We start from the raw sequence: 25,775 nt of genomic DNA, 5'->3' as shown, positions 1-25,775 counted from the left end.
CTAGAAATACCTAATATCCTCATTAGTAAGTATCAAGCTTTACCATTAAATCCTGTCAAAGTAACAGGTGAAAAATTAATGATACACACAACTTTTTGAAAACTGACATCCATAATCTATTTTAATGACAGAAAAATAAAAATATTACTGAGAACTTGGTAGAGCTATAAGGATTTAATTTTTTTTTTCAATTGCTAACACTTACCTTCTGTCTTTCCATTTTTCAACATATGTACTAGCCCAGAATTCTCCATTTCTACTATAGTTTTCATGTGCTTAGAAATGAGTTCCCTCTCAACCACTTTTACAATTGGCTCTTCAGTTGATTTGTCAAGGCAGTGCATCACCCGTTCTATTTCTTCATTAATTCTAGCTTCTACTTTCTTTATATATACTGAAGCACTGTTTTCAGCTAAAAATTTCTGGCTTTCCATCTGCAAATAGGAAGCATGATTTTTTTTAAACATAGAAGCAAAATGTGTTTGTGCTTTTAACTGCATTTCTATAGTGTTGATCATAAACCAAACTAAGTATCATAAGCACTATTAACATTTTACATAGTTTGTTAAACACATATATCCTTAAAAGCTTTACTTACTTACGTAAATCTAAATTATTACATTATCCTTAAGCAGTGTTTTTCAAACTTTGCCAATGTATTCCTAATAGCAGAAAAAGTAAGCACATGCTAGAATGAAGCACTGACCCCAAGTAACAGTAGGAAATTCTTCTTTGATTTGTTTTAACATAAAATTATGCCTTATATATGTTATGTTTATATAGTTTTGCTGGCATACTGCTAGTTACTGAAGTCCTCCTGCCACCCCACTCCCAGTCTCAAGAGTATATATTCTGAAGTTGGAGAAACAGAACTTTTAAATAACTATTAATCTTGTCTGCTAACATCAGCCTTATAGAAGTCCCCCTAAATTACAAATTTTAACTCACTTGATTTTAATGTATTTGATAGCAAGATTAATGAATATATCTAAGAATTACATAATAGAAGATACACTGATATAAACGATGTACAAATTTATTAACATTTCCTACTTTCTTAACGAAAGGTAGTTTTAATCCTTGAAAATAATCAAATTTCTAAGAATAGACATTAACACACCAAACAAATATCTTGGTGAGACCATCTCTCCACTCACTACTAGAAATAGTATATATATATTATATATATATACACACGCACACATATATATAGTGTCACTGTAGTACATTTTGAAATCTTGACAATGTTCTATTGGTATTTCTACACTGTAATGAAGGAAATTAAAACGAATGCAAAGGTCAAAGATATTGTCAAAAGTATCTAGAATTAGTTGCTGTATTATTAGAAAATAAAGACTGTTTCCTACATTATAGAATTAATAGTTCATAAAGCATAGTCCAGGCTCACCAATGCAGGCCACAAAGGTCTTCCTGATGGGCTATAAACTAATTAAAAAAAAAAAAAAAAAAAAAAAAAAAAAGCAAGTCCATTCTTTGTTTCTTTATGGGTAAATGACACCAAAATTCACCGAGTTCCATTTTCATATTTATGCAATGGCTCTAATGAAAGACCTACTGAATTATCAAGAGTTATTATAATTTTGTATTTATTTTTTAAAAAGCATATTACTGCAGTAAAAACTTAAAATTAAAATTCAACTAAGTCTGTTTTGGCAACGGCACAAAGCTCCTACTGAAAAATGCTCAGACAGTTACACCCTGGTGTTATTATCTTATCAATAACTGTCTTACATTCCTCACGGTACTCAGTTATTGTTATTACCATTTCATTATAAACTAGCACTAGTGAAGCTTCACTCTTTTAGCAATTTAGTTGGTTTTGGGTTGTATATGCTGCTGCAAATTTGTATCATTTGTACTTACTGATCTATACTTTCCTAATTAATAGTCTTTAAGACGTATATGCATTATGGGATCATGCATATTCCCCCATTTATTCTACTAGTAACATATTACCAAAAGCCTGAAAAGTGAGACTTCATTGGTGATGCACTGCCTGTGAATTCATGGTAAATAATTTGTAACATGTAAATGTAAGAAAATGTTAGTTATTTCTAAGTTTATATGTTTTACAACATATAATTCCAAAAATAACGTGTATAAGTCCAAACTTTCAATTTGTTTTCAATGCGTTCCTTCACTGCAATGTGAGGTAGGTATGCTGAAGGGTATTTTTTGCATGCTTTTCCCCAAAGGCCTCAGTAAAAAAAGGTCAAAAGGTTCAAATTAGTAACTACATTCAGTAACTTTAAGAATATCTTAAAAGAGCACTTATTTATCTCTTCACTAATTACCTGAAAAAATTCTGCAGACATTTCCAAAAAAGGAGCCTCAAAATCTTCTTCATAAACTGATCGTCCTTCAAGACCTAAAATCATTAACATCTGGCAAGCATTTCTTATGGCGCCTCTGTCAAAAGAAGTTAAACCACTTGATAATGAAATTACATTAAAAATTCATGTAAAAATACAACAGAAGTAACTAGAGTTTCAGAACATTTTTATCAAAGTGACCCATCTCCCAGAAGTAGCTCATTTATAACACACGGATTTAAAGTAATTTTAATTGGAAAGCATATCTTGACTGCACAGCTATTTATCTCAAGCTATTCTCATGCTGTAATAACTTAAAAATCTTAAAGAAATATGTTTAAGAGGTCTTATTATATGTGTTTAAACACACACACAATAAAAAGGCTGCTTAGCAGGAAGCAGGAAGGAGGGAAGGAGGTTACAGTGCTTGATTGACATGGGTATAGTTACTCCTGAGCAATATTATTTTTTTGTACCAAATGGCTTTTGGGCAACCCTGACCAAGCAACAAAGCTGAAATAAACAGAACTTTACAAGTCTTCATCTAACAGCTGCTTTGACAACAGAGAAGCAGAGAAAGGAGTCTTGCATGTTTCAAGCCACTCTAGCTACAGCGGCACAAAAATAGTACTGTAATCACGTTATAAAGGGGGAAAGACAGAGGGGTACTGTAGTAGTTCTAAATCATTTTAGACTATGTTCAGTATTTTTCTTCATATATTTTAAGAATGAAGGCTAGCTAAAACTCTTAACAGAAGAAACAAAAATGTTATCACACATTAGAAAAAGAACAAAATGCCAGCATAAATAAAATACATGAAAAATCAAATCGGAAGACTAATGGCGAATTCGCTTTGTAAAAGTATACTAAAATAAAGCTTAGGATGATCTCATAAAAATAGAAGTGTGCTTTTAAAATCTAGGAGACTCTGTTAACTGTGATACAGGTTTTTGAAGATGTTCATAATATGCCAGACAATCAAGCGTTATTTAATAAAATTTGGACAGTAAATCTATTCTCAGGATAAAACTGCTAAAAACCAAAGCCCAAAGAGTAAAAAGATGATTGTACCGGTCTACAACTTCTCCTTTCCGCTCTCTTGCGATCATATCCAATAACGTTTGTCGTAGATGATCCCTAATACACCCATAACGTACAACTTGATCTCGAAAAATAATTAATCCCAAATTGTAGACATTCTCCACATTATTTTGTTGTACATATACACGGTCCTACAGTTAAAACAAAATCACATAAACATGAGTACAACTCTAGCAGACATAAAAATAATCATTGTGAGCTACAACAGCAAAGGAAATAAAATTCCAAAAGCAGTCAATTTCTCAGCAGGGGAACACTTCGAACTATCTTAAGCAACATGGAATTAGATTTCTACTATAAAAGTAAGTCTTTACAAATTTATAATTGTTACTGAAACAAATAATGGCTATAGATGGTTGCCTGTTAGCCCTAAGAAAAGGGTGGGAAAAGCAAGCACCACATTCAGGGAGGGGCAGGAGGAGAAAGGTAGACAATAAGGCAGGCAGATGGGCCTTTCTCCCCAAAGCCATACCATGTCAACATGGTTCTTACTTCTTTAAGTATCGTACTTGAACATCATACTTTACGAAGTAAAATTGAGAGCTGAATGAAATACAGATCTAAAAGATTTAAGTTAATTTCTTACTGGTAAATATTAAAGGCTCTAACGCTTATAATAGAGCAGCATTAAATATAACTAAAGTAACTCCAGTTACTGTCATTTCAAACTGCTTACTGGTAGTCATCTTATTTTTAAGTTCTTACCAACATGATTATAGGTATCTCACTTTATAGAGCACAGACAATCCAGATTATTGGCTATAAAAGTCCTATTATACACATTATTTAAAAATCCATATTTGTAATGAAATGTATTAAAATAAAACTACTGTTTTATTCACAAAAGGATTAATAACCGAACTCCTTTCTGTTCCTAACCAGGATCTCTCTGGCTTTGGTGAGTCTGTGAATTTCCTAAAATTATAAAATTATTGTCTTTGTTCATACGTAAGTATTTTGGAAACAGAGTTCAGAACTTTCACCAGGTTCTTAAAGGCATCTGTAATCCAAAAGCAGAAGAACCACTGCAAACTGGGATCTTTGAACTTTTAACAAGAACACTGTCATGACAAGCAACATCAAACAAAGCTACAAGGTGAAAGCAAACAGAAGTTCTACAATATTAGCAACACAACTAAAATGGTATTGATCAACCTTCCAATCAATTTTAAATAAATTCTCCATGAGAAACACTCTCTTCATATCATTCCTCCAACCTCTTCCATTTATCTTACACAACAGTACACACCTCATGGCTACAAGGAAAGCTACTCTTTTATTAGCATCTTCAGTGCTCACATTTTTCAAATCCTGACATCAACTTTATGAATTCAAAATTTTCACTGATGACTTCTCTGACAAGTTCTTGGATTCCACACTTCCATCCTCAAGATCTTAAATTCCAAGATTCCCCCCGACCACACCCTCCCTCCATTTTGATGGCTCTCACTGTTTGATGGCTCTCTACTCTTCACTCTCATAACCTTCAAAGCCCAACCTTCCCCTATCCTCTAGATTCTGGCTCACTTTACGGCATAAAATAAGATGCACTTAATAAAAACTAGCATAAACCTAATAGTTTAAAAAGCAACAGGAATCCTTTTTATTATGAAAATGATCACTTTAATTACTGCACAAATTATTTACAAATTTGATTTTACAGTTTTGAATATAAATTTCTGTGTTAAGTAAAAGCACCATATACAAAATCACTCTTACCCAATGTGATCAAAACCAGGAACTGGTTCATTAAAGACGTGATAAAAGAGAGAAATTATTAAATACATACATACATACTTGCATCTTAAACATGTTAACTTAAAACATATAAAAATGTTCAGTGAGATATCAAGACCTTTTCTTTGAACATGAGTCCTGTATGTTAGGGTCTGATGTTCTCTCTCTTACATACACTCATACATAATAATTTGTCTAACATTTCTCCTTTCTGTTTAAGATGAACCATGAACTGGAGACATCTGTGAAGCAATCTGAATGTAAAATCCTTTTAGAGTTTTACAATTTCCACTCCACACCCAATTCAAAGGAATGTTTAATGATTTGCCTTTCTCAACTCTTTCCAAAATATATGATCTAGTTAGCCAAAGAACGAAGTCTATTGTTTTTCACACCATTTTATTGGTTTATACAATAGTAAATTATGTAATAATATGAAGTACAACTGGCATAAACAGGTTTGAAAACAGGGACAAAATAGAAGAGACAGACCGGAAAGCACCTGAATAGCAGTGAGAGAACTTTATCAGTTAGGCTATAGCCAATCAGTCACAGCAAAAGAGAAAGTACTAGTAATTCTGGCAAGCACTGTAAGTTTTAACTGTATTACATGCTATGGGACATGAAGCAAATCTTGTAGGGGATATACACATACGCACAGGGGATTAGCAAGTTTAACATATTACTAAGATACTAACCTCTTAAGAAACCAAATGCTCTTAATTTAGGCTGAGAGTGAAGTCAGATTTTATTGTTTTTGGTAAAAGGTTATTACCTATAAGAATTATAAAACAAAAGGCACATACGATGTAATCTTTAAAGTAAATTGAGAGTGAAATTTTTTTTTTAATGTTCCCCTCTTTTCGGTTTTACTGCAGTATAATTTATATGCCATAAAATTCACTCATTTTAAGAGTACAGTTCAATATTTTACAGTAAATTTCTATAATTGTTTGAATTATATTGAATTATATATAATTGCCACAATCCAGTCCTAGACTATTTCTATCACCCCATCCCTTAAAAAATCCTTCAATCCTGTTTGCAGTCAAACCCCACTTCTTGGACCCCTGCTTTCTCTTTTCATAAATTTTTTTCTGGGCATTTCATATAATTGGAATCATGTAATATGTGATCTCTTGTGTCTGATTTTTCACTAAGCATGAAGCTGCTAAGGTTCATTAATGTTATAACATGTATTTCATTTTGTGTTAGTGTTGAATAGTACTCCTCTGTATGGATATGCCACATTTAGTTTATTCACTCATCAGCTGAAGGATATTTCAGGCTGTTTCCAGGTTTTGTCTGCCATGAACATTTGGGTACAATCCTTTTTGTGGACATATGCTTTCGTTTTTCTTGGGCAGATTTCTAGGAGTAGAAGTAATGGGTCATATAAAAATAGCCAAATTGGTCTACGGCCATGACACCCTGAACAAGCCCCATCCCGTCTGATCTCAGAAGCTAAGCAGGGTCAGGCCTGGTTAGTACTTAGTTCTGGTTAGTATCACCTAGGAAAACTGGGTGCTGCAGGAGCAAATAAATAAATAAATAAATAAATAAATAAATAAATAAATAAAAATAAAGTAAAATAAATAAATAAATAAAGCAAAAAAAAAAAAAGTAGTAAAAAAAATTACAATAGCCAAACTGTTCTTCCTAAAGTGGACGTATCATTTACATTAAATTTTTGAATACGAAAATACCAGATGTGGAGTTAGAAATTCTTTATATGATCTCTGGCTCTACCATTACCTGACTGTGTGACCATGAGTAAAGTTATTTAACCACTTGGTCCTGGGTAACACAAAGAACTGGTAAAGATAATCTCTAAACTCTAATATGATTTCCTATGAAGCTTACCTCTCTGATCAAAAATCACCATACACTAGGGATCAAGATACATTTCACTATTACTTCTTTCCTTTGTATTTGCTATCAGTCTCCACTGGCCTGGGTTTCCCTCTTCCCAATCCTAAACAGAGTGATGTTATCACTACTTAAGTAGGTAAATGTACAACCTTATGGCCAAAATGTCTGCTATCTCAAGCCCTCTGGCAAAAAGGTAGACACGGGGTCAGGTGCAGGTGATGAATTCCTCCGGTGTATAGTCTATGGGGGAAAACGATGCTTCAGCACAGGAAACCAGGTGTGACCGGAACACAGGTCTGGAGTGCTGGAGCAGAGCATAAAACATTTAAGTCTATGGAAGGTGACTGTGGAGAAGGGAAATATAGATGTTGTAGCATGAGAACTAAACCTTTATCTTTTAATGTGAGACTGTCGAGGTGTATAAAATGATTATAATTAAATGACATATAATAAGAAAACCTGTTAACCCTGAAATATGATTAGAGATACCAGGGAGCTCGTAAATGAAGAACCAAAAACCCGCAAACGTGAGTGTGGCTATTTAAATTAGTAAATGTTTATATTATATTAAATGTTTGGTATGTTATAATTAATTACTATCAAGCAAAACAAAAGTTACACATGCACACACCTGAGTGTTTATGTATGCACGCATTAAACAGAAATGTACACACTCATTCACAATGAATTTGTGAATGCACATGATACATATGCAAATATATGCTACATGAACATGCTAAATCTTCTATTTATTGCTCACTAGCACTATCAGAAGGGATTCAGCCCGTGGGTACAAAACAGCATTTTCCTAACAGATTCTAATGTGAATCTCTGTTAAAAAACAACAGGCTGATTTAATGTAATACAGTATTAACGTAGCTCTAATTATTTAAGTCACTGTAGAACTTCTATTTTGTATATGTTTCTATGTTAATGTCTAATTTTAAAAAAAGATCTATAAAATCCCAGCTCTAGTTATAACCTTCAACTAGATTAAAAAAAAATACAAAGTACGAATAAGATAAAATCATCCCCAAAGAGAAAAATAATATTAAACAATAACTTAAAAATAACAGCTTAATCTCAAGCTTTTTGACCAAAATGTACTTTGTATGAATCCAACATTAGTCATTTATCTATTGAAAAGAGCTTAGCAAAGATAGAAAGTTGGTGGCTGCTTCTATTTGCATTTTAAGCCAAAATGCAGGCATTTTAAATATAAAATGTTCTAAAAAAACATGTTTGAAAGCCTGCTGTCTAAGTCAAATATCAGATTTACTAAAGGGATGTGAGTTTCACTACCAAAGAGATAAGCTACATTTTAAATCTCTAAATTTATGGTTCTTTCTCAGGAGTTGCTACTCTGAGGCGAGGCAAAGCAAACCTAAAGTGGGCAAGAACTCTCACCAGCTAGACAAACCAAGTGGTGAGAAGGAGTAATCAATGATAGGACCATTTCGTTGTCCCTGTTTTCAGAGAGCTGGGGAAAAGTCAGCTGCTTTTGCATCTGATTTCATTTGTATAGTTAGCATGAGAAACCAACTGTAAGTACTTCATCTGTAATACAACACCTACCTCACAATCCTATTCCACTTATTTCCATTTCTATTCTTGAAACAATGCTTTTATAAAATCAACTTCCCTGCCAAAAACAATAATAAAAGCCAGATAACAAATAAAAAAGTACCACCTGTTTAAAAGCATCAACTAGGACAAGTAGGTCTCTAGGAGTTGAGGTAGAGAGAGTTGCAGTCTTTCTTCTTCTGCTACAAAAGAAAAGGGAAGCTCAACCAGCTGATCTCCATGGAAAACCCCTCCTGCAAATACTCATGATCTAGGGCTCTTCACATTCTCGGCAGACAAGAAGACATCAGCCCACAAGGTGCTTGGCCCTACAGGGCCGCAGATATTACGACTCCCACCATGTCTTGGAAAAGATTTGCCTTTTCCCCTTAACTGATGGCTTCAGCAAGGTACCTAACCCACCAAGATTCCTAAATATTTAACTAATGCATAAGAGATCAAACTGAGCATGCAAAAGTATTCTTAGAGGTGTTCAGATGCACTATGCAAAAATATAAATCATATAAAAGCTAAACCTGTGCAAACTCAAGGAGTGACTTTCTAAGTGAGCTAAACAGCTTCATTATTCAGGGAATGGTATTTAAACAAATCAAAATAAAACAAAAAATTGTTAATGAAGTTCAAAAGGTAACTTAACTCTTATTAATTTATTTACAAAAATGACTCAGCAAATATTTTTAACCAACAGTGATGTCATAAAAAAGCAAACCAGGATAAACGAGTATTGGGCACAGAGAGCAACGGTGCACCCAAGGAAAGAAACAAATAGATTATAGGCTCTTCCGCACTTTCACTCATATCTAGTGTCTCATTTGAAACTGTTTTCTTGCAAAATTAAACAGTTATTTGGTATGAAATGCTAAAACCAACCTTGGGTCTCAATTCTGAAAATTTAGTACTACAAATATAAATACAATAGTCTTTTGTCTTAATTATAAAGTTTAAGGGAACTGTTTACAAAATTTTTGCTTCAAGTATCAGTAGTTCACTACTTTCTATAATACCACTAACGAACCAAGGGCAGTTGTGGATCAGTAATTCATCTACACTCCTATGCCTGGTCTCACTGTAAGTCACTGTAGCTATTTATTTAGGCGAAGTCTACTGTTAAAATTGTAGTGAATAGCTCTGAAATTTGTTTTATCAAGCAAACTGTAAAGCTGGTTAATGAAGCTCTTAGATAATCCTTTCAGTTTCTTCTCCTTACAGCAAGAAGATCTATAACTATGCTTTGTTAAAATGTGTGTATATATATATATATATATATATATATATATATATATATATATATATATATGAAAAGAGGAATGTAAACAGCATTAAAAATCTTTATATTGAACATTTGTCCTGTTTGTAAACTAGAGATAAGCCCTAAAAAGTTCAACTCTTTTTTTTAAACCAAACAAGCAAATAACTATGTAACAAGTAACTCCTGTCTGTTAGAACATGTTTGAACCTGCTTTCCCAAGCTTAATCACTAGGCAATCTTCTATCAACAAGTAATAAATTTAAGTATTTTCAAACAGGGTTCCCTTTCTAAACATGAAGTAAACATGACTTAAGAAGGCTTAGCACAATGAAAATAGAAATAGAAAATTTAAAAACCACCACACACACACACACACACACACACACACACAGTAACATTTCTACTGCAAAATTAGTAAGAAAAAAAGTCTAATTAGATCAAAGTTTGATTGAAGTTTAAAGAACTGTTCCAATATTTTCCACAATGGTAGGCCTGACTACATTGCTGAAAGGGCACCATAAGATATGAAATATAAATTGTACAGAAAGAGTAAAATTTCTGGAGTTAACAATATCACTGGTAAAGTGAATGAAAAAGTACCAAATAGGCTGTCAAAAAACCTGGCTTGAAAACGGCTCCACAGCTAAAGCTGAAAGTTTTCATCACGTAAAATGGGCCCCAAATCTCTCTCAGGCCGGTGCAAGTTTTATAAACATTGCAGTTGTACGAAATTCTACTTTAAAATATTTTTTCATTTATTTTAAGAACTGTAGCCTAGGGCATCTGACAAATCAAAACCCTAGTTATGTTTCTCTAAAGCTGTGTAAACTGCACCAAATCATAAAATAAAAGCACTGTTCCCTATTCCAAAATTTAATGATCTATCTAATGGTAGGGAAAACCCAACAAGACTAGAAAAGAGTCCCCATCAGAAGCACAGGAGTAATCGCCCTCAAGGCCTCGGGCCGACGAGACTGAGACGTTTAGGAAGAGAGGCCACGTCAGGGAAGCGCTGTAGTGCGGTGGGTGACAGCACCAACTTAGGGGCCAATGTAGAAGTTGCTTCAATCCTCTCTGCCATTTACTAGGTGCGACCTCAACATCTGTGTCAGCTTCCCATTCGTAAAATAAAATAACATCCACCTCGAGACGCTACTCCAGGTTATTTCCACTCTGAGGCTAAAAAAACAGCTTTTACCAACTTCTCTGGCAAGAACAACTATGTAAACCGGATGAAAATAAAAAGCTATCACCTCACAACCATCAAGATAGCTAGCCACCATCAAAACAAACAAACAAACACACCAGAAAATGACACGTGTTGGTGAGGATATGGAGAAACTGGAACTCCTGAGCAAAGTGGAGTCTTCGAGAAATATTTGTAAACCCAAGTTCATAGCTGCATTATTCAAAATAGCCAAAGGGTAAAAGCAACCCAAGTGTCCACTGACATAAATGGATAAACAAAATGTGTTACATACATACAGTAGAATATTATTCAGCATTAAAAATTAAAGAAATTCTGACACATGCTACAATACAGATGAACTCTGAGTCACAAATGGACAAATACTGTATGATTCCACTTATATAAGGTCTCTAGAGTGGTCAAATTCATAGACAGCAAGTACAATGGTGGTGAGCAGTGGCTGGAGGGAAGAGGGAATGGGGAGTTACTGTTTAATGGGTACAGAGTTTTAGCTTTGCAAGATCGAAGTCCTGGAAATGGATGGCGGTGACGGGCACACAACAATATGAATGTATTTAATATCGCTGAATTATACACTTAAAAATGGCCAAGATAAGAAATTTTATATCATGTGTATTTTACAATAATTTTAAGAAATCAAACAAATGCCGACTGTTTGAAAAGGGGAGAAATGCAAAAAAGCAGAAATTCTGCATACAATTTTCATTGAGATGTTTACTGACACGTTACTTAAGCATGGGTGAGACGTCAAGGCGCCAGCACTGGCAAGTGAAAAGGCTGAACATTTGAGACTGTTGGCTGACTTGCAGTAGTGAGGAGACAAAAATTAGAATTCATGACACAGCAATGTGGAGAACAAATTGGTAAAGACCTCAGGCTGAGACCCCAGAAAGGCTATTTCCTGTGAGTGAAGATATGCCCTGGAAACAAAGGCATACTAAAAAGAGACCAACCTTAACACAGCCTAAAAGTGGGCTTCAACTAAATCACAGTGATCTGCCCATACTGTGCCTGCCTGCTAGAAGAAAATTACATTTCTTCTGAAGGAACATAATATCATCTACACTTTTCATACACGGTGTTGGTAAAATTACTAGATTTGTCCCCCACTCAAAACAAAATACCCCCAAGATCAAATGTCTGAAAACCAAGGGGGAAAAAAATCCAGGAAGTCAAAATATTCTAAGACTCTTTTACCATCCAGGAAACGGTTAAAAACAAAACAAAACTAATATAAACTACGAGTCAAAGATCTATGTTGTAATCTCTAAGGTAACTGCTATAATAATTAAAAAAGAGTATATATAAATAACAGCTAAAGGGGAAGGGGAATGAGATAATAAAACATACTTAATGCACCTAAAGAAGGCAAGAAAGCTGAGAAAATCAATAAGAAACAAATGAGACAAATAGAAAAAATAGCAGGATGGCAAATTTAAACCCAATGTATCAATAATAACATAAATACAAATGAATTAATGCTTCAATTTAAAAACAAAGATTATCAGATAGGGTAAAAAAGCATGTTACTGTGTGGTACTTACAAGTGACACACCTTAAATATAAGGTCACAGAAGGTGGAAAGGAAAGGATGGGAAGAAATCTGCCATGCAAACGTTAAACAAAAGAAAGCTCATATAGTAATATAAGACAAAGTAGACTCTAAAGCAAGAAGTATTACTAGAGATAAACAAGTACATTTCATAAAAACAAGTCAATTCAACAGAAAGAGAAAATGATACTATATTTATATTCACTTTGTAATAAAACCTCAAAATATAAAAACTAAAGAAGAAATAGACAAATCCATATTTGTAATAAATGATATTACAAATCTGAAGATTTCAATTTTAACATTTCTCAATAGCTGATAGGACAACAAAGAAAATTTAATGAAGATGTGAAAGATGTGAACATGGTTAATAAATCTGATCAAACTGAAATGTATGCAACATTTTATTCAACAATTATATACCGAAAAACTGGCATTAACTGAAATTAAGAACTTGTCTTCAAAGATACCATTAAGAGAGAAAAAAAGCAAGCCTAGAATGGAAGATATTTCACAATACATATATCTGACAAAGAATGTATATCCAGAATATATAAAGAATTTCCACAAATTACTAAAAAAAAAACCCAGAAAACTTACATTTTAAAAAAATGGGCAAAAATGACTTGTGTACTTTTATTTGTTACATAGCAACAAAAATGTTTTCAAAAAAAATTAAAAGAGAACTTTCAAATTAGTGTAGGGCTAGGGTACTAACTATAAAGTGGGTAGAATAACTACTAGGCGCAACGAATATCTGGGTGTCTAAGTAGTACAATAATGATGGTTTTAAATAATTTCTGATGACAATTAGAAATCTTAAGTCCTAGAAAGTCACCTCTTCAATGAGGATTTTAATATCAGATTCGAAATAAAAAAATGAGAGAAGAAACAAAATAGAAAAGATTTCCAATGTGCTTTGATAGCTTACACTGGGATCAACTACAAAGTCGCTGTTCTTAGACCAGGCTTGGGAACCCTGGATTATCTCCCCAAACAGATGTCCACGCCACAAAATTTCCCAGTGATAGAAGAACTTGGAAAAAGGAAACACGGCTTTGTAGAAGGGGGCCTGATACATAACACACACTTTCTTTATAGATAAGTAAACAAGAGTCTTACCCAGAGAGGTTAAATGATTTAAGCAAATTAATGACAAAGAACTAGAGTTGAGTGTCTCTTAATTCATCATTAAATATTTTTCTCACTACTCCAAATGTCATATATATACATATACATACATACTGGGAGCAGGCCCCTTTATGTACAAAGTTTTACTTCCTTTATTATATCAAGAAATACATTATCTATTTCTGAGCATACCACGGCATTTACTTCATGCTGAATAAAAATACTCGCCTCCTTAAATTCAAGTCATGGACTGCTACATCATCGCTGTACACACACAAAACCAGTTCATGGGGCATAGTAATCAAGAGATTTATGGTTCTATTAATTTGTGTGAAACAGAAACTGACATGGAAGGCAAGGAAGAAATACTAATTACCAAGTAAAACACTCAACCTATAAAGTATTTATGATGATTTCCTAGTTTTTATTTTACATAAAGGCCTAGTACCTGGCTTTTGACCTAACTATAAAAACATGCCAAGGTATTATACTCTCAGTCACAAATGCAAAACCTAGAGCATGTATGGGTAGAGCCTGTTTTATACAGACCCTTCTTGCAAAAGCAGACAGTAAAAATACTGAACAGAGGTGAAACTTAATAGCCAAAAGCCATTGGATCTCATTTTCCACTAAGATAGCATTTTGAAAGCAGAGAAAGTGCCAAAAAGATTGTTAAGCAATCTATCTGTGCTATTCCAGAATTTAGCTATTTTCAAATTTCTCTAAATGTATAATCTGTAATACTGTAAAGAAGAAATGTTTTTTGGACCTAAAAGCATCAAAATCTATAGGTGAAAACACACTCACAAATTCTACCATCTTCATGTTCTCATCCTATTTCTACCCTCCAAGGACACATAAATCCTTGGTAGCTTCAGCAAACAGCTTCCGTTGTTTCTCCCAACTCTACTCCTTGCCATCTATTATTACCTTTGGTAACTGCAACTTTCAAATAATGGCCAATCTGACACACTCCTGACAGATGCCTTAATTTTCATCTCCTATCTTACCAGGATTCCCCCAGCCCCCAGAGTGATATGGGCAAACCTTGAACCTCATCATTAGACAATAAATATCGAATGTGTCTGGCACTGAAAATCTTTTTCTTCGCACCTTTCCTACCCTGTCACACTTTAACGAACCTGTTCCTCATATTCACTGGATCTTGAGGTCTACTGATCTCTAATATCTAATGCTTCTATTTCCTGGGACCTTATGATTCACTTGTCTACTTATTAAGCTGCCCACGATCAATCATTTCATCAATGCTACTAACAATCTTAGCATTCTACCCCCTACCCAATAAGGCAAATCCTATCAGTGGGTCTTCCTTATTTTGAACATTCTTCTCTGAGATTCCTAAGTACCCCTTAGTAAAGGTACAAACTCTGCTGACTGCTTCCACTATACAAAATTTGTGCCCATTTACTAAAATTATCCCCTCACAACTACAAATGATCCACTTATTTCCAGATAGCTGACCCCAGCACAGGAGAGATTCCAAACCTTTTTCTTGTATTAGTTTCCATTGCTGCTAAACAAATGATCACAAATCGAGTATTTTATATATTCTCCTACGGATCTAGAGTTCAGGAGATTGACATCAGTTTCACGGGGCTAATGTGAAAATGTCTGCAGGCTGCTTCCTTTCGGAGGCTCTGAGGGAGGAATCCACTTCCCTACTTTTTTCAGTTTCCAATGGCCACTGTGTTCCTTGGCTGTAGCCCTCCTCCACCTTCAGACTGTATCATGCCAACCTCTGCATCTGTCATCACATTTTCTTCTCTGACTCTGACCCTCCTGCGAACCTTTCAAAAGCACCCTGTGATTCCACTGGACCCACCAGGATAACTTACAACAAAGTCATCTCAAAATCCCTAACCTAATCACAACTGCAAAGTTTCTTAGATTCCAGAGATGAGTCATGGACATACCTGGAGGACCATTATTCAGCCTACCACATTCCTCAATACTCACACACCTCTGTCACCCTAATCTGATGGTCCCACCTTCTACTTAACTAAGACGACAAGAGCATCAGGAGACAGTTCCTCCTTCAGCTCCCTGCCAAAGTCGTTGCTACATTCCACCTCACCTTTTTACCCATCCTTGATGACTTCCCAAATATCTCAAAGCAGCACTCTCTCCCCATGATTTTGAATTTAGAGCCTCTAATCTTTAAGACTAACCTGCTCTACTACTGTATCCTTGCTGTTTGTCAAACTCACTGGTAATATAGACAAATTCAAGTAAAAACATAAAAATATCTTTGAAATTCACCATAGAGTTTTATGACATATAGTTTATCATAACCTATATGTCATGATAGGAAATGCTTTCCTATTTCCTTTGACATTAATTCTAATTGCTCAAAACTAGCCTATAGAATACCATCCATAATTTAATTTCCCCTTAACATTATATTCATTTTTATAGTTTAAGGGGAAAAAATGAACTAAATATTTTTTACTTGTGGACTATAATAATTAAAAATACTATATAACCTATAAGACAACAAACTTTCGCCATAAAGTATTCATATTTCCCCCAATTATTAATCTTATAAACAAATAAGACTGAAAATAAAGCTTATACTGGGTACCCCCAAACCAATCTTAAAAGTTCAACATGTTAACTATTGTTTAGGAAAAAAATTAATTAAAAATAACTAATTTAAATAAAGTGGAGATTACAAACTCTACTACCTTTAGGGGCCAAAGAGATAATGCAAGCCTCAAACATAGGAAGAGGTGGAGTGGCAGAAACTAGCGGTCACATGTTCCATCTAGAGACATGAACACTTTTCTTTCTGAAACACTGAACCTCCCAAACCACAGTTATGTGGGATGAATTCTGACCAACGGCTGCTTCCATGTAACCTGTGAATACATTTTCATTTTCAAGAGTTAGTTTGTCCCACAGTATCTAAACACTGAGGCTCACGCATGACATTTTAGACACAGACACCTCCTTGTTAAGAGTAAGTCAGCTAGCTGAGTAGGTGGTAGGTGGATAGATAGTGAAGCATCTTCTCTGCTCCCTCTCTGTGCCTGAGCAATAAAATTCCAACGTTTGAGCCAATGTTCATGGGAAAAAATCTGTTCAGTCTCCAGTACACCTCACGTATATGCCCTATCTAGCAAGTAATGTGACCTGAGAAAGTCTGAAATGAGAGTAAAAATATTTTTTAAAATAAGGTAGATGTTGATAGAATAACAAACTTGATTTTTGGATAATAAAAAGCATTTATGTATCCTAAGTGACATATTTACTGGTTACATGAGTGCATACATTTTTCAAAAAATAATTTTATATACTTTATTTCTCTACATTTCAATTGTATATGTTCTATTTTAATTCTAAAAAGCACTCATTTTATTAAGCCCAGAACGCTGCACATAAAAATGCAAAATAAAGAGAATGAAGGATATGAAAATGAAAGAATTCTAGTTTGTGGAACAAGAGTTTATCTCATCAAAACTTTAATTTCTGAATATAAAAGGAACATATTTTAATAAGCATTTTGAAAAAGCACGAAATATTAAAAAAGAATCTGTGTATATTAATTCACTCGAGATTTATATAAGTGTCTACTTTGTGCAAGGACCTCTAATAGGTGGCGGAGACACAGTATGGTGACAGAGACACTGGCCCCTCCTCATAAAGTTCGATCTAGCTGGAAAACGAGGCACCAAACAGTTGTTAATGAATGTGATAAATGCTGCAAAGGAATGGTACTGGGGACAGTAAGAGGCCCTGCAGCCAGTGAGCAGTACGTATAGCGTGGGTCGGGGAAAGCTTATGGGAATTTAAGCTAAGACTTAAAAGGATAAGTAGGAGCAGCTCACATAAAGAGGAAACATTCCGGAAACATTTCCAGACAGAAGACATTGTGAAGATTCCAAGATGAGAAAGATTTCAGCAAGGAAGTAACATAATAATGTGCTTAAAATAGTAACTCTAGGAGCAATATGAAAAAGAGAGGGGCACGATGAATGTTATAAGCCTAGTGACTGAATGCTCCAAGAGAGAAATTAAGGTACTTTGGTCTTGGGCAGTAGATACGTAAACAGAGAGATATTACAGATTCTAGAAACACATGATATAGGGAGAGAAGAAGAAACTGATAAGAGTAAGTCTCAGGTTTTTGGCACGAACAAATGAAAAGACACCGATTATGAGCTCATATGGAAATGCTAAGTTTGAAGTACCTCTCAAACAATGAAGGGGGCCATCGACGAGATGAAGGAATATTTGAGTCTGGATCTCAGAGAATGAGGCTGGAGACATAACGTGGGAATTGTCAGCTCATCAGCACAGAGGCATTAAATGAAGCTCTGGTGGAAAATGCGGTAGGTGTAGCAGGAGAAGGAAATCTAGGACTAAGTCCCAAGGATGCCTCTAGTTATGGGGCAGAGGAGGAGACAAGCTGAGAAGGGTCAGAAAGGTAAGAGGCATACCAAAGGAGTGCTTTGTCACAGAAATTAAGGACTCAACGTGTTAGAAGAAAAGACTAGTCAACTGTGCCAAATACTGCTGAAAGAGATCAAGGAGTATGAAAATTTTCAGTGATCTTTGCCTTCAGAGATGTGCAGATATGGTGATCCTAATAAGAGCAAGACTGAAAAGAATAGTTGGCGGAAAGCTTAACTGGATCATATTCAAAGTGAATGAAAGATGAGAAAAGTGAGATGACAAGGGTCAACATTTCTTGAGATATTCAGCTGTGAATGGCAATGTAGGGGTCCAAGAGAAAATTTAGTGGAATTTTATGCAGAGGATGTGGGTGGTGAAACATGTCTAAAGCTGATGAGTAAGACCCAGTAAAAAGGCAGAACCTGAAAATACTTCAAGCTTTTGACAAGGAAGAAAGGGACTGCATTCTTATAGGTAGAGAACTGGCCTTTTACAGAAGACACAATCAGGTCCATTAAAACAGGAGAGAAAAAGAAAAATACAAAAGGGGAAAAAATACAGGTAAAATTGTAGATTCAGTAGCAAGATCTGAACAAGTTTCCACCTGAAGCCTTCTCTCTTCTCTGAGAAGTAGAAAGCAAGATCATTTATTAAAAGGCCAGCAGGAGAGCTGGAGGTTTGAAGAGAAATAATCATTTCAAAGTGGTGGAATGAGCTGACTAGAGAAAGACTGCTGGGCAGTGTGGAGAGCTGATTGGAGGTTTGTGACAATGGACAAACAGTGGCAGTAATCTACCACGTGGCATTTCCTCCAGCAGAGGCCCAGGAAAGGTTTAAGTTGAAGGGTTTATCCAGGGCTGTGATAGTACCAGATGAATGGGATGAAAGGATAAAGTGACAAGAAATATCAATACCAGTTTATCTTACTAGGCACATAACTATGGTCCGGGGCCCTGTAAGTGCTTCACATGAACGGCTCCTTTAAGCCTTACAGCTAGCCTACCCAGTTGGTACAATAGTTTTTTCATTTTATAAATAAGGAAGCTAGCTGATGAATGAACTTGACTATGGTCACTTAACAGCCAGGATCCAAGGTTTGAGATTTCATTTGAGACTGAAAAAAAGGAACTGAAATAAAACAAAATTTAAAAATAATATGAGTCAATGTGTATAATTAAAATACTTATTTATCGGTAGATCAATGGACCATGAAATTACAAGTGGTTTTCTATCTTAATGTTAGTGTTAAGAATTTAAAGACTTGCCAAATCCAAAACTTAAAAGATAACAGTAGTAAGTTAACTAATTTCACATTTATATCCCAGACATTATGATGTTTTCACATGGCATGTCATTTGCCTCAAAATGCCCACACAATATGTATTAATATCTTAAAGAGGAACACGAGGTTCAGGAAGACCAAATAATTTGTTCTATCCTTTATAAACCCCCTGAAAAATGAAGTAGCCTCTCCCTGACCCCTTGCCACCAAGGCCTACAAAACCAGGGTAAGAGATCTGACTGAATTCACTCAGCAGGACGAAAAAGTTTAGAGCTGTTTTGCTTTCACTGAAAATTCTTTCCAAATATTAAAAGAAACTAGGACAAGCTGTCACCACTATATTACAAGTAAAAAATCAAAACTAAAGAAACTGAAAAGTGAAAAGCAGAAAGCAAAAGGTTAAAGAAAATCATGTCCAATTCCCAAGCAATGAAGTAACAAGTTATTAGACTTGATAATTTTGCAGTGCAGTGACAGAATAATTTGGCTTGATGACTCTAGTTTCACTCTATAATCACACTAAAGTTAAAAAAACCTGATAGTTTAATCTCTTTGAAGGTAATTAAACACCATAAGTAAATGTTTTCCAAACTGTCATGCTGATCACAGTATTTTTCTTGACTGATAAAACAAAAAATAATAATAGGTGAAAAATGGAATATATATCTGAAGAATATGTATACTGTAAAGATTTACTGTTAGGAATATAGATGGCAGCTATTAGAGTATCATTATTACAAAAATATTGGTACTAACATGACGCTCCGTCACTGAAGATATAAGGACACGAGGTTTTAAAAACTTGTAATAGAATATTCAGCTTACATCTATTATGTCATTTCAACCACCCTTATTCAAGAGATATTAATAAAGCTTTTTAATATTTCCCATTTTTAAGCACAAGTACTAGGTAATGAGAAATAATTAAACCTTTCCCTTTCAGTTTTCCATTCTACTAATCATTGAGAATATGACTTCATTCATATAAGGTGGCCCTTGCAAAAAATATATTATTAAAAAAAAAAGCACCTTCAACACTGACATAACTATCCAACTAAATGTAACAGAAAGCAAACATTTTATTTTGAAATGCCTAAATTCTTAAAGAAAAGACACAAGAAGCTCTACTTACCATATACATTAGTATGTCTCTAATCATCACCATAGCTGTTTGATGATCATTCCAAGCTTGATTTAGCGTTTGAAGAAAGTTGTTATTCAATGAATTAAGTACATCTTCTCGCACCTATTAACAGAAGAGTTCATTACAGTTTGTTTATACACACACATGTGCGCGCGCTCATATGTATACATGCACATATCTGTTCAATAAAGTAATGAAGTAGAATCTTTAATTGTAAATTAAAGAAATATGTTACAGGCCAGTAGAAATATGTTAAGCTATAATGTAACCTATGATGTGCAGAAAACTAATAAATGTGTTTTGTAGTCCAGACCCTTCCCTTGACCTCCAAATCATAAAGCAACCTCCTGGGCGTTTCTTAACATCAGTCAGAATAAAATCCTAAATACTCATAAGGAACTGCAGAATTGGCCCCAAGCTATTGCTCCAACTACACTTCTCCTCACCTACTTTTGAAGAATGGTGAGATCACTGATTCTGGAGTCAAATTACCTGGGCTCAAATCCCAGCTCCCTGACTAGCGGTGTGATTTTGGGTAAATTATTGAATCTCTATGCTTCAGTTTCCTTATAGGTGAAATAGTGTCCATTTCGTAAGACTGTAAGGATTGAATTAACACTTGTAACACACTTAGGACAGTGCCTGGTACTCAGTAAACACTCAGCAAGCATAAACTATTAATTTAGTATACTCCAGCTACAACGGAGCTGCACACAGCACACATGCTCTGCCATTTCTTCTGCCTTGATTCAGAGCTCACTCCCTCACTTCTTAAAGTTTCACCTCCACAGAGCCGTTTTCCCTGACCACTCGATTTCAAACGACAGCCCCTATCTTTACTCTTTTATCTTACACTTTATTTTTTCTCACAGTACTCATCAGTACCTACTATATTATTGTTTATCTGTTTAATGCTTCTCCCACTAAAATGTAAGCTCCACAGCAGCAGGGCCTCTGTCTCTTCCATGTGCACCTCCCATACCCTGAACAGTGCCTGAGCACAGAAGACCCTTTACTGCCTCTCACTCTCCAATACCACGATCAGCTTCCAACATGGCACGCACTTCCAGGGTATCTGCCTTTGCACATAAAGTTTCCGAGTCTGAAATGCCTTTCTGATGCAATCCTGCTATGACTAGGCAGACTTCAAAAATTCCTTTACATAGTCCACAACCATACTGCCACCTCCAATGAGAGGTTGCTGACCACTACTTCTTCCTGCTATGCTATCAGTCCAATGGAAAGATTATTTGACTAGGAAACAGAATCTAGACTCTGGTTCTAGCTTTATTATAAAAAAGTAGTGCGTTTGTTCTCTAAGTTCCTACAACACTTTGGGACTACATTACCAGCTTCTCCAGTTATTCAAATCCAACTAATCCTCCATGGTCTAGCTCAACTCTCAGTAACTCCAACTTAACCAGACATCTTTATCTCCAAACATCCTATACCAAAGATAATCTACAGTAGTAAACTTTTTTGGGTTGAGGAGAATCTGAAGTCATGGTGCTTTTTGAGAAACAAATTATTTAATACATGTGTTGAGATTTACAGTTAGTTATCTATAAACCAATATTCTAAACACATATAAATAAAATGTTGTATATTATAACTAGTATAAACAAGTAGCTGGAGGCCAAACACTGAATGAAAATACACGTAATACACTGTTCCCAATGCATGGGAGAATAAGTTCAAATTGAGAAAACTGTATCTAATTTATTTTTTCCTATATTTTAGAGGAAAAGAGGTCATCAAGAAATTTTAGTGATGAGACAACATACCTATTCTACTAAACATGTACTATGAAAACCACAAGCCTATACCACATAATTTAGAATTTTATTTTTAATCTTTTGTTCACAACTGTATTCTGTCTTGTACACAAGATGCATTTTGAAGTTCCTGGACTTCAAAATACATCACCGAGAAATTATTCTATAAATATGTGACTATATCAAACATGATAAACATCCATGTGGGTTAGCAGACAGTACTGTGTTAAACACTATTATGCAAAGTGGATAATTAATCATTTATTTCAATTCATGTCTACCACTTGTCAGATGCAAATTCCTAAGGTACCTGACGCTGAAAAACAAAACAAAAAACCACAGTCAGTTGAAAATGTACCTATTTACACAATTATTCACCAAACTTCATATTTTCACTGAACCACTAAATTTTGAGTGTCAATTAATTAAAATCATGACAATGCTAGAGAAATTGTACTACATAATAAGTTATATATTTCAAACACCCAGAATATCTAGCAATTATTTTAAAAATTCTGTATACCCCTTTGTTATAAAATCGAGTAATGTGTTACCAGTATTAAAGTCACCATGATGAATGAAAAAAATGACCAATTAAATTTTAAAAGTTATAAAATACATGTTCTTTAAAATCACTAATTTATACGCTTTAAAATAAAACATAGCAAGAAGTATTTATGTAATATTTACACTTATACCTGTCTTTCAACAAAACAAGAATGTGATCAACTAGCACAATATGTCATAAATAATAAAACTGTTTACACACTTTAAAAAACGATCCTTACAAATCAATGACAGTGAATATTACTTAGCAGAAAACAGCTATTAAGATTTAATTTTGTGATATTTATTTTTGAATGATTACGCATACACAGATATATGCCTAAGAGATGTAAAATAAATTCCTTACAATTGCTGTAACTTCTTCTTAATTATTCAGATCACTCTATGGGAAAAAAATCATCTCTAATGCTACATGAGAAAATTATCTTTCTACTCTGATACATAAAAAGTAAATGGATATTTTTTCAAATATATACAATAAAACCATAGGAATGAGATGAAAATTCAACCTTTATGAAAATTAAAAAAGGCTCTTAAAAAGAAGTTGGCATATGAACCGAAATACACATTAAGTGAGAAAAAAATAAACCTTATTTTACAAATTATTAATATAACAATACAGAAATTTTGAAAAAGAAAGTGAGGATAGTGTGTGTGTGGTGGGGGAAACACTGTTCATCTCACGCCCTAACACAACCATCATTAGGTTTTGCACCAGCAAAGGCAAATGGGAAGGAACCCTGCTACAGAGGTGGTACCAGATCCAAAGGGGACAGCAAGTAAGTATGACCAGCATTATTCCTTAAGAAAACCTACATGGTTATCCAGATGAAGAGTGGGAATTTGAGGAGTGCGACAAGCCAGAACAAGTAACAAAGCCATGGAAATTGAGAGTAGGATGGAATCAGCTGTGACAAAGAGGCTAAAATGAGTAGTTGAAACTGACAGCTGTGTATGGCACTAGCCTTGCAAAGGATAAAGCAATACAAAATCGTTTGAAACAGATTACAAACCTGGCAGAGAATTAGAATCATTTGAAGAGCAACCGATTTTGATCAAGAGAATAAGAAGACAAGACAGAATAAGAGAAAATATTTGCAAAAGACTTATCTGATAAAGGACTGTTCAACTTTGTTTCTTAGCCTATGGTAAAATTGGTTTTGTTATACATCATTTCACTTAAAAGTCACAGAAGGTATGTTAAGTGAGGACTTACTGCATACAAAGAATTCATAAAACTCAATAATAAAAAAACCCCGCCAATTTAAAAAATTGTCAATAGACCTAGACACCTCATCAAAAGAATCCTTGGCAAATAAGCATATGAAAAGACGTTCCCCATCTGATCATTACGGAATTGCAAACTAAAAAATGGGATATCACTACTCAACTATTAGAACGGCCAAAATCCCAAATACCGACAACACCGAATGCCAGTGAGGATGAAGAGTAACAAGCATTCTCATTCTCTGCTGGTGGAAATGCAAAACGGTACAGCCACTTTGGAAGACGATTTAGCAGTTTCTTACAAAACTAGACGTATTCTTATCACACAACGCAGTAATTATGTTCCTTGGTATAAATATCAAAGGGGTTGACAATTTTCGTCCAGACAAAACTGCCCACATAGATGTTTATAGCAACTTTATTCATAACTGCCAAAACTTGGAAACCACCAAGATGTCCTCTAGTAGGTGAACAGATAAAATGAGGCACATCCAGACAAGAGAATATTATTTAGCACTAAAAGGAAATGAGCTATCAAGCCATGAAAAGGCATGGAAGAAACAGGTGCACATAACCAAGTGAAAGAAGGCAATATAAAAAGGCTACATACCATTTGATTCCAACTATCATGAGACATTCTGGAAAAGGTAAAATTAAGGAGACTAAAAACAAAAAAACAAAAAAACACTGGTTGCCAGAGGTTAAGGTAGAGGGAGAGATGAACAGGCAGAGCACAGGGGATTTTTCAAGAGTAAAACTCTTCTGTTTAGTACTATAATGAATAGAGGATACATTTCATTATTCATTTGTTAAAACCCAAGAGCGACCCCTAATGTAAACTGCAGACTAGGTGACAGATATGTCGACGAGGGCTCATCCACTGTAACAAGTATACCATTCTGGTGTGAGAGGCTGAAAGTAGGGGAGGCTGTGTCTGTGCAGGCCGGGGTCCTATGGGAAATCTCAGTACCTTCTGCTCAATTTTTCTGTGAATCTAAAACTGTTCTAAAAAATAAAGTTTATAAAAAAAAAAAGTCTGGAGGCCCACAAGAACCAAAGAAAGAGAATCTGAGAGAATCTATTTTTTTTTTTCCTGCAGTGGGGCGGGGGGGGGGGGGGGGGGAGGGAGGGAAGGGGTGAAAAAGCTACCCAAGTGATTCTGATAAAACAGCCAGGATTAGGAAACCACTGGCTTAATAGAGCCACACTGGCCATTTCCGTTCCTTCCCTTGCAGAATCTCTTCAACATGAATGTTTTCATATAGTTATAATAATAATATTGATGCAATTCTGAGTCCTGATTTTTTTAAGCCATCAATTAACATTCAACATTAACCTCTACTTTAGGAGAAAAATATCTAGTTATAGCATATCATTTTCAAAGCACCATAGTAAGTCAAAGAAAAAGAAAATACTGGAAAATACAAGAAAAAAAAATGTCATCTGAGACTTTAAGCAACTTCCAATGTAACACTCACAGCATAATCTATAAAAGAAAAAAAAATGAAAAACTGTAAACCATCAAAGTTAAAAACTTTTGATCTGCAGATACGGTTAAAAGAATAAAAAGACAAGCTACAGACTGGGAGAAAAT

General features: G+C 34.7%; 1 protein-coding gene across 2 annotated transcripts in view; it reads right to left on the bottom strand.

Annotated features, from left to right (window-relative positions):
* CUL3 (cullin 3) overlaps positions 1 to 25,775 on the bottom strand; it is a 71,926-nt gene that overhangs the window by 32,136 nt on the left and 14,015 nt on the right. For both annotated transcript variants that reach the window (XM_011364082.2, XM_011364083.2), the window contains exons 2-5: positions 20,601 to 20,714; positions 3,406 to 3,566; positions 2,316 to 2,430; positions 206 to 434 (exon numbers count right to left, since the gene is read on the bottom strand). In XM_011364082.2, the coding sequence (XP_011362384.1) occupies positions 206 to 434; positions 2,316 to 2,430; positions 3,406 to 3,566; positions 20,601 to 20,714 (619 nt within the window). The remainder of the gene's footprint in view (positions 1 to 205; positions 435 to 2,315; positions 2,431 to 3,405; positions 3,567 to 20,600; positions 20,715 to 25,775) is intronic.

The sequence above is a fragment of the Pteropus vampyrus genome, unplaced genomic scaffold (assembly GCF_000151845.1).
Source record: "Pteropus vampyrus isolate Shadow unplaced genomic scaffold, Pvam_2.0 Scaffold93, whole genome shotgun sequence".
Lineage (NCBI taxonomy): Eukaryota > Metazoa > Chordata > Mammalia > Chiroptera > Pteropodidae > Pteropus > Pteropus vampyrus.
This window is presented reverse-complemented; position numbering and strand designations above follow the sequence as displayed.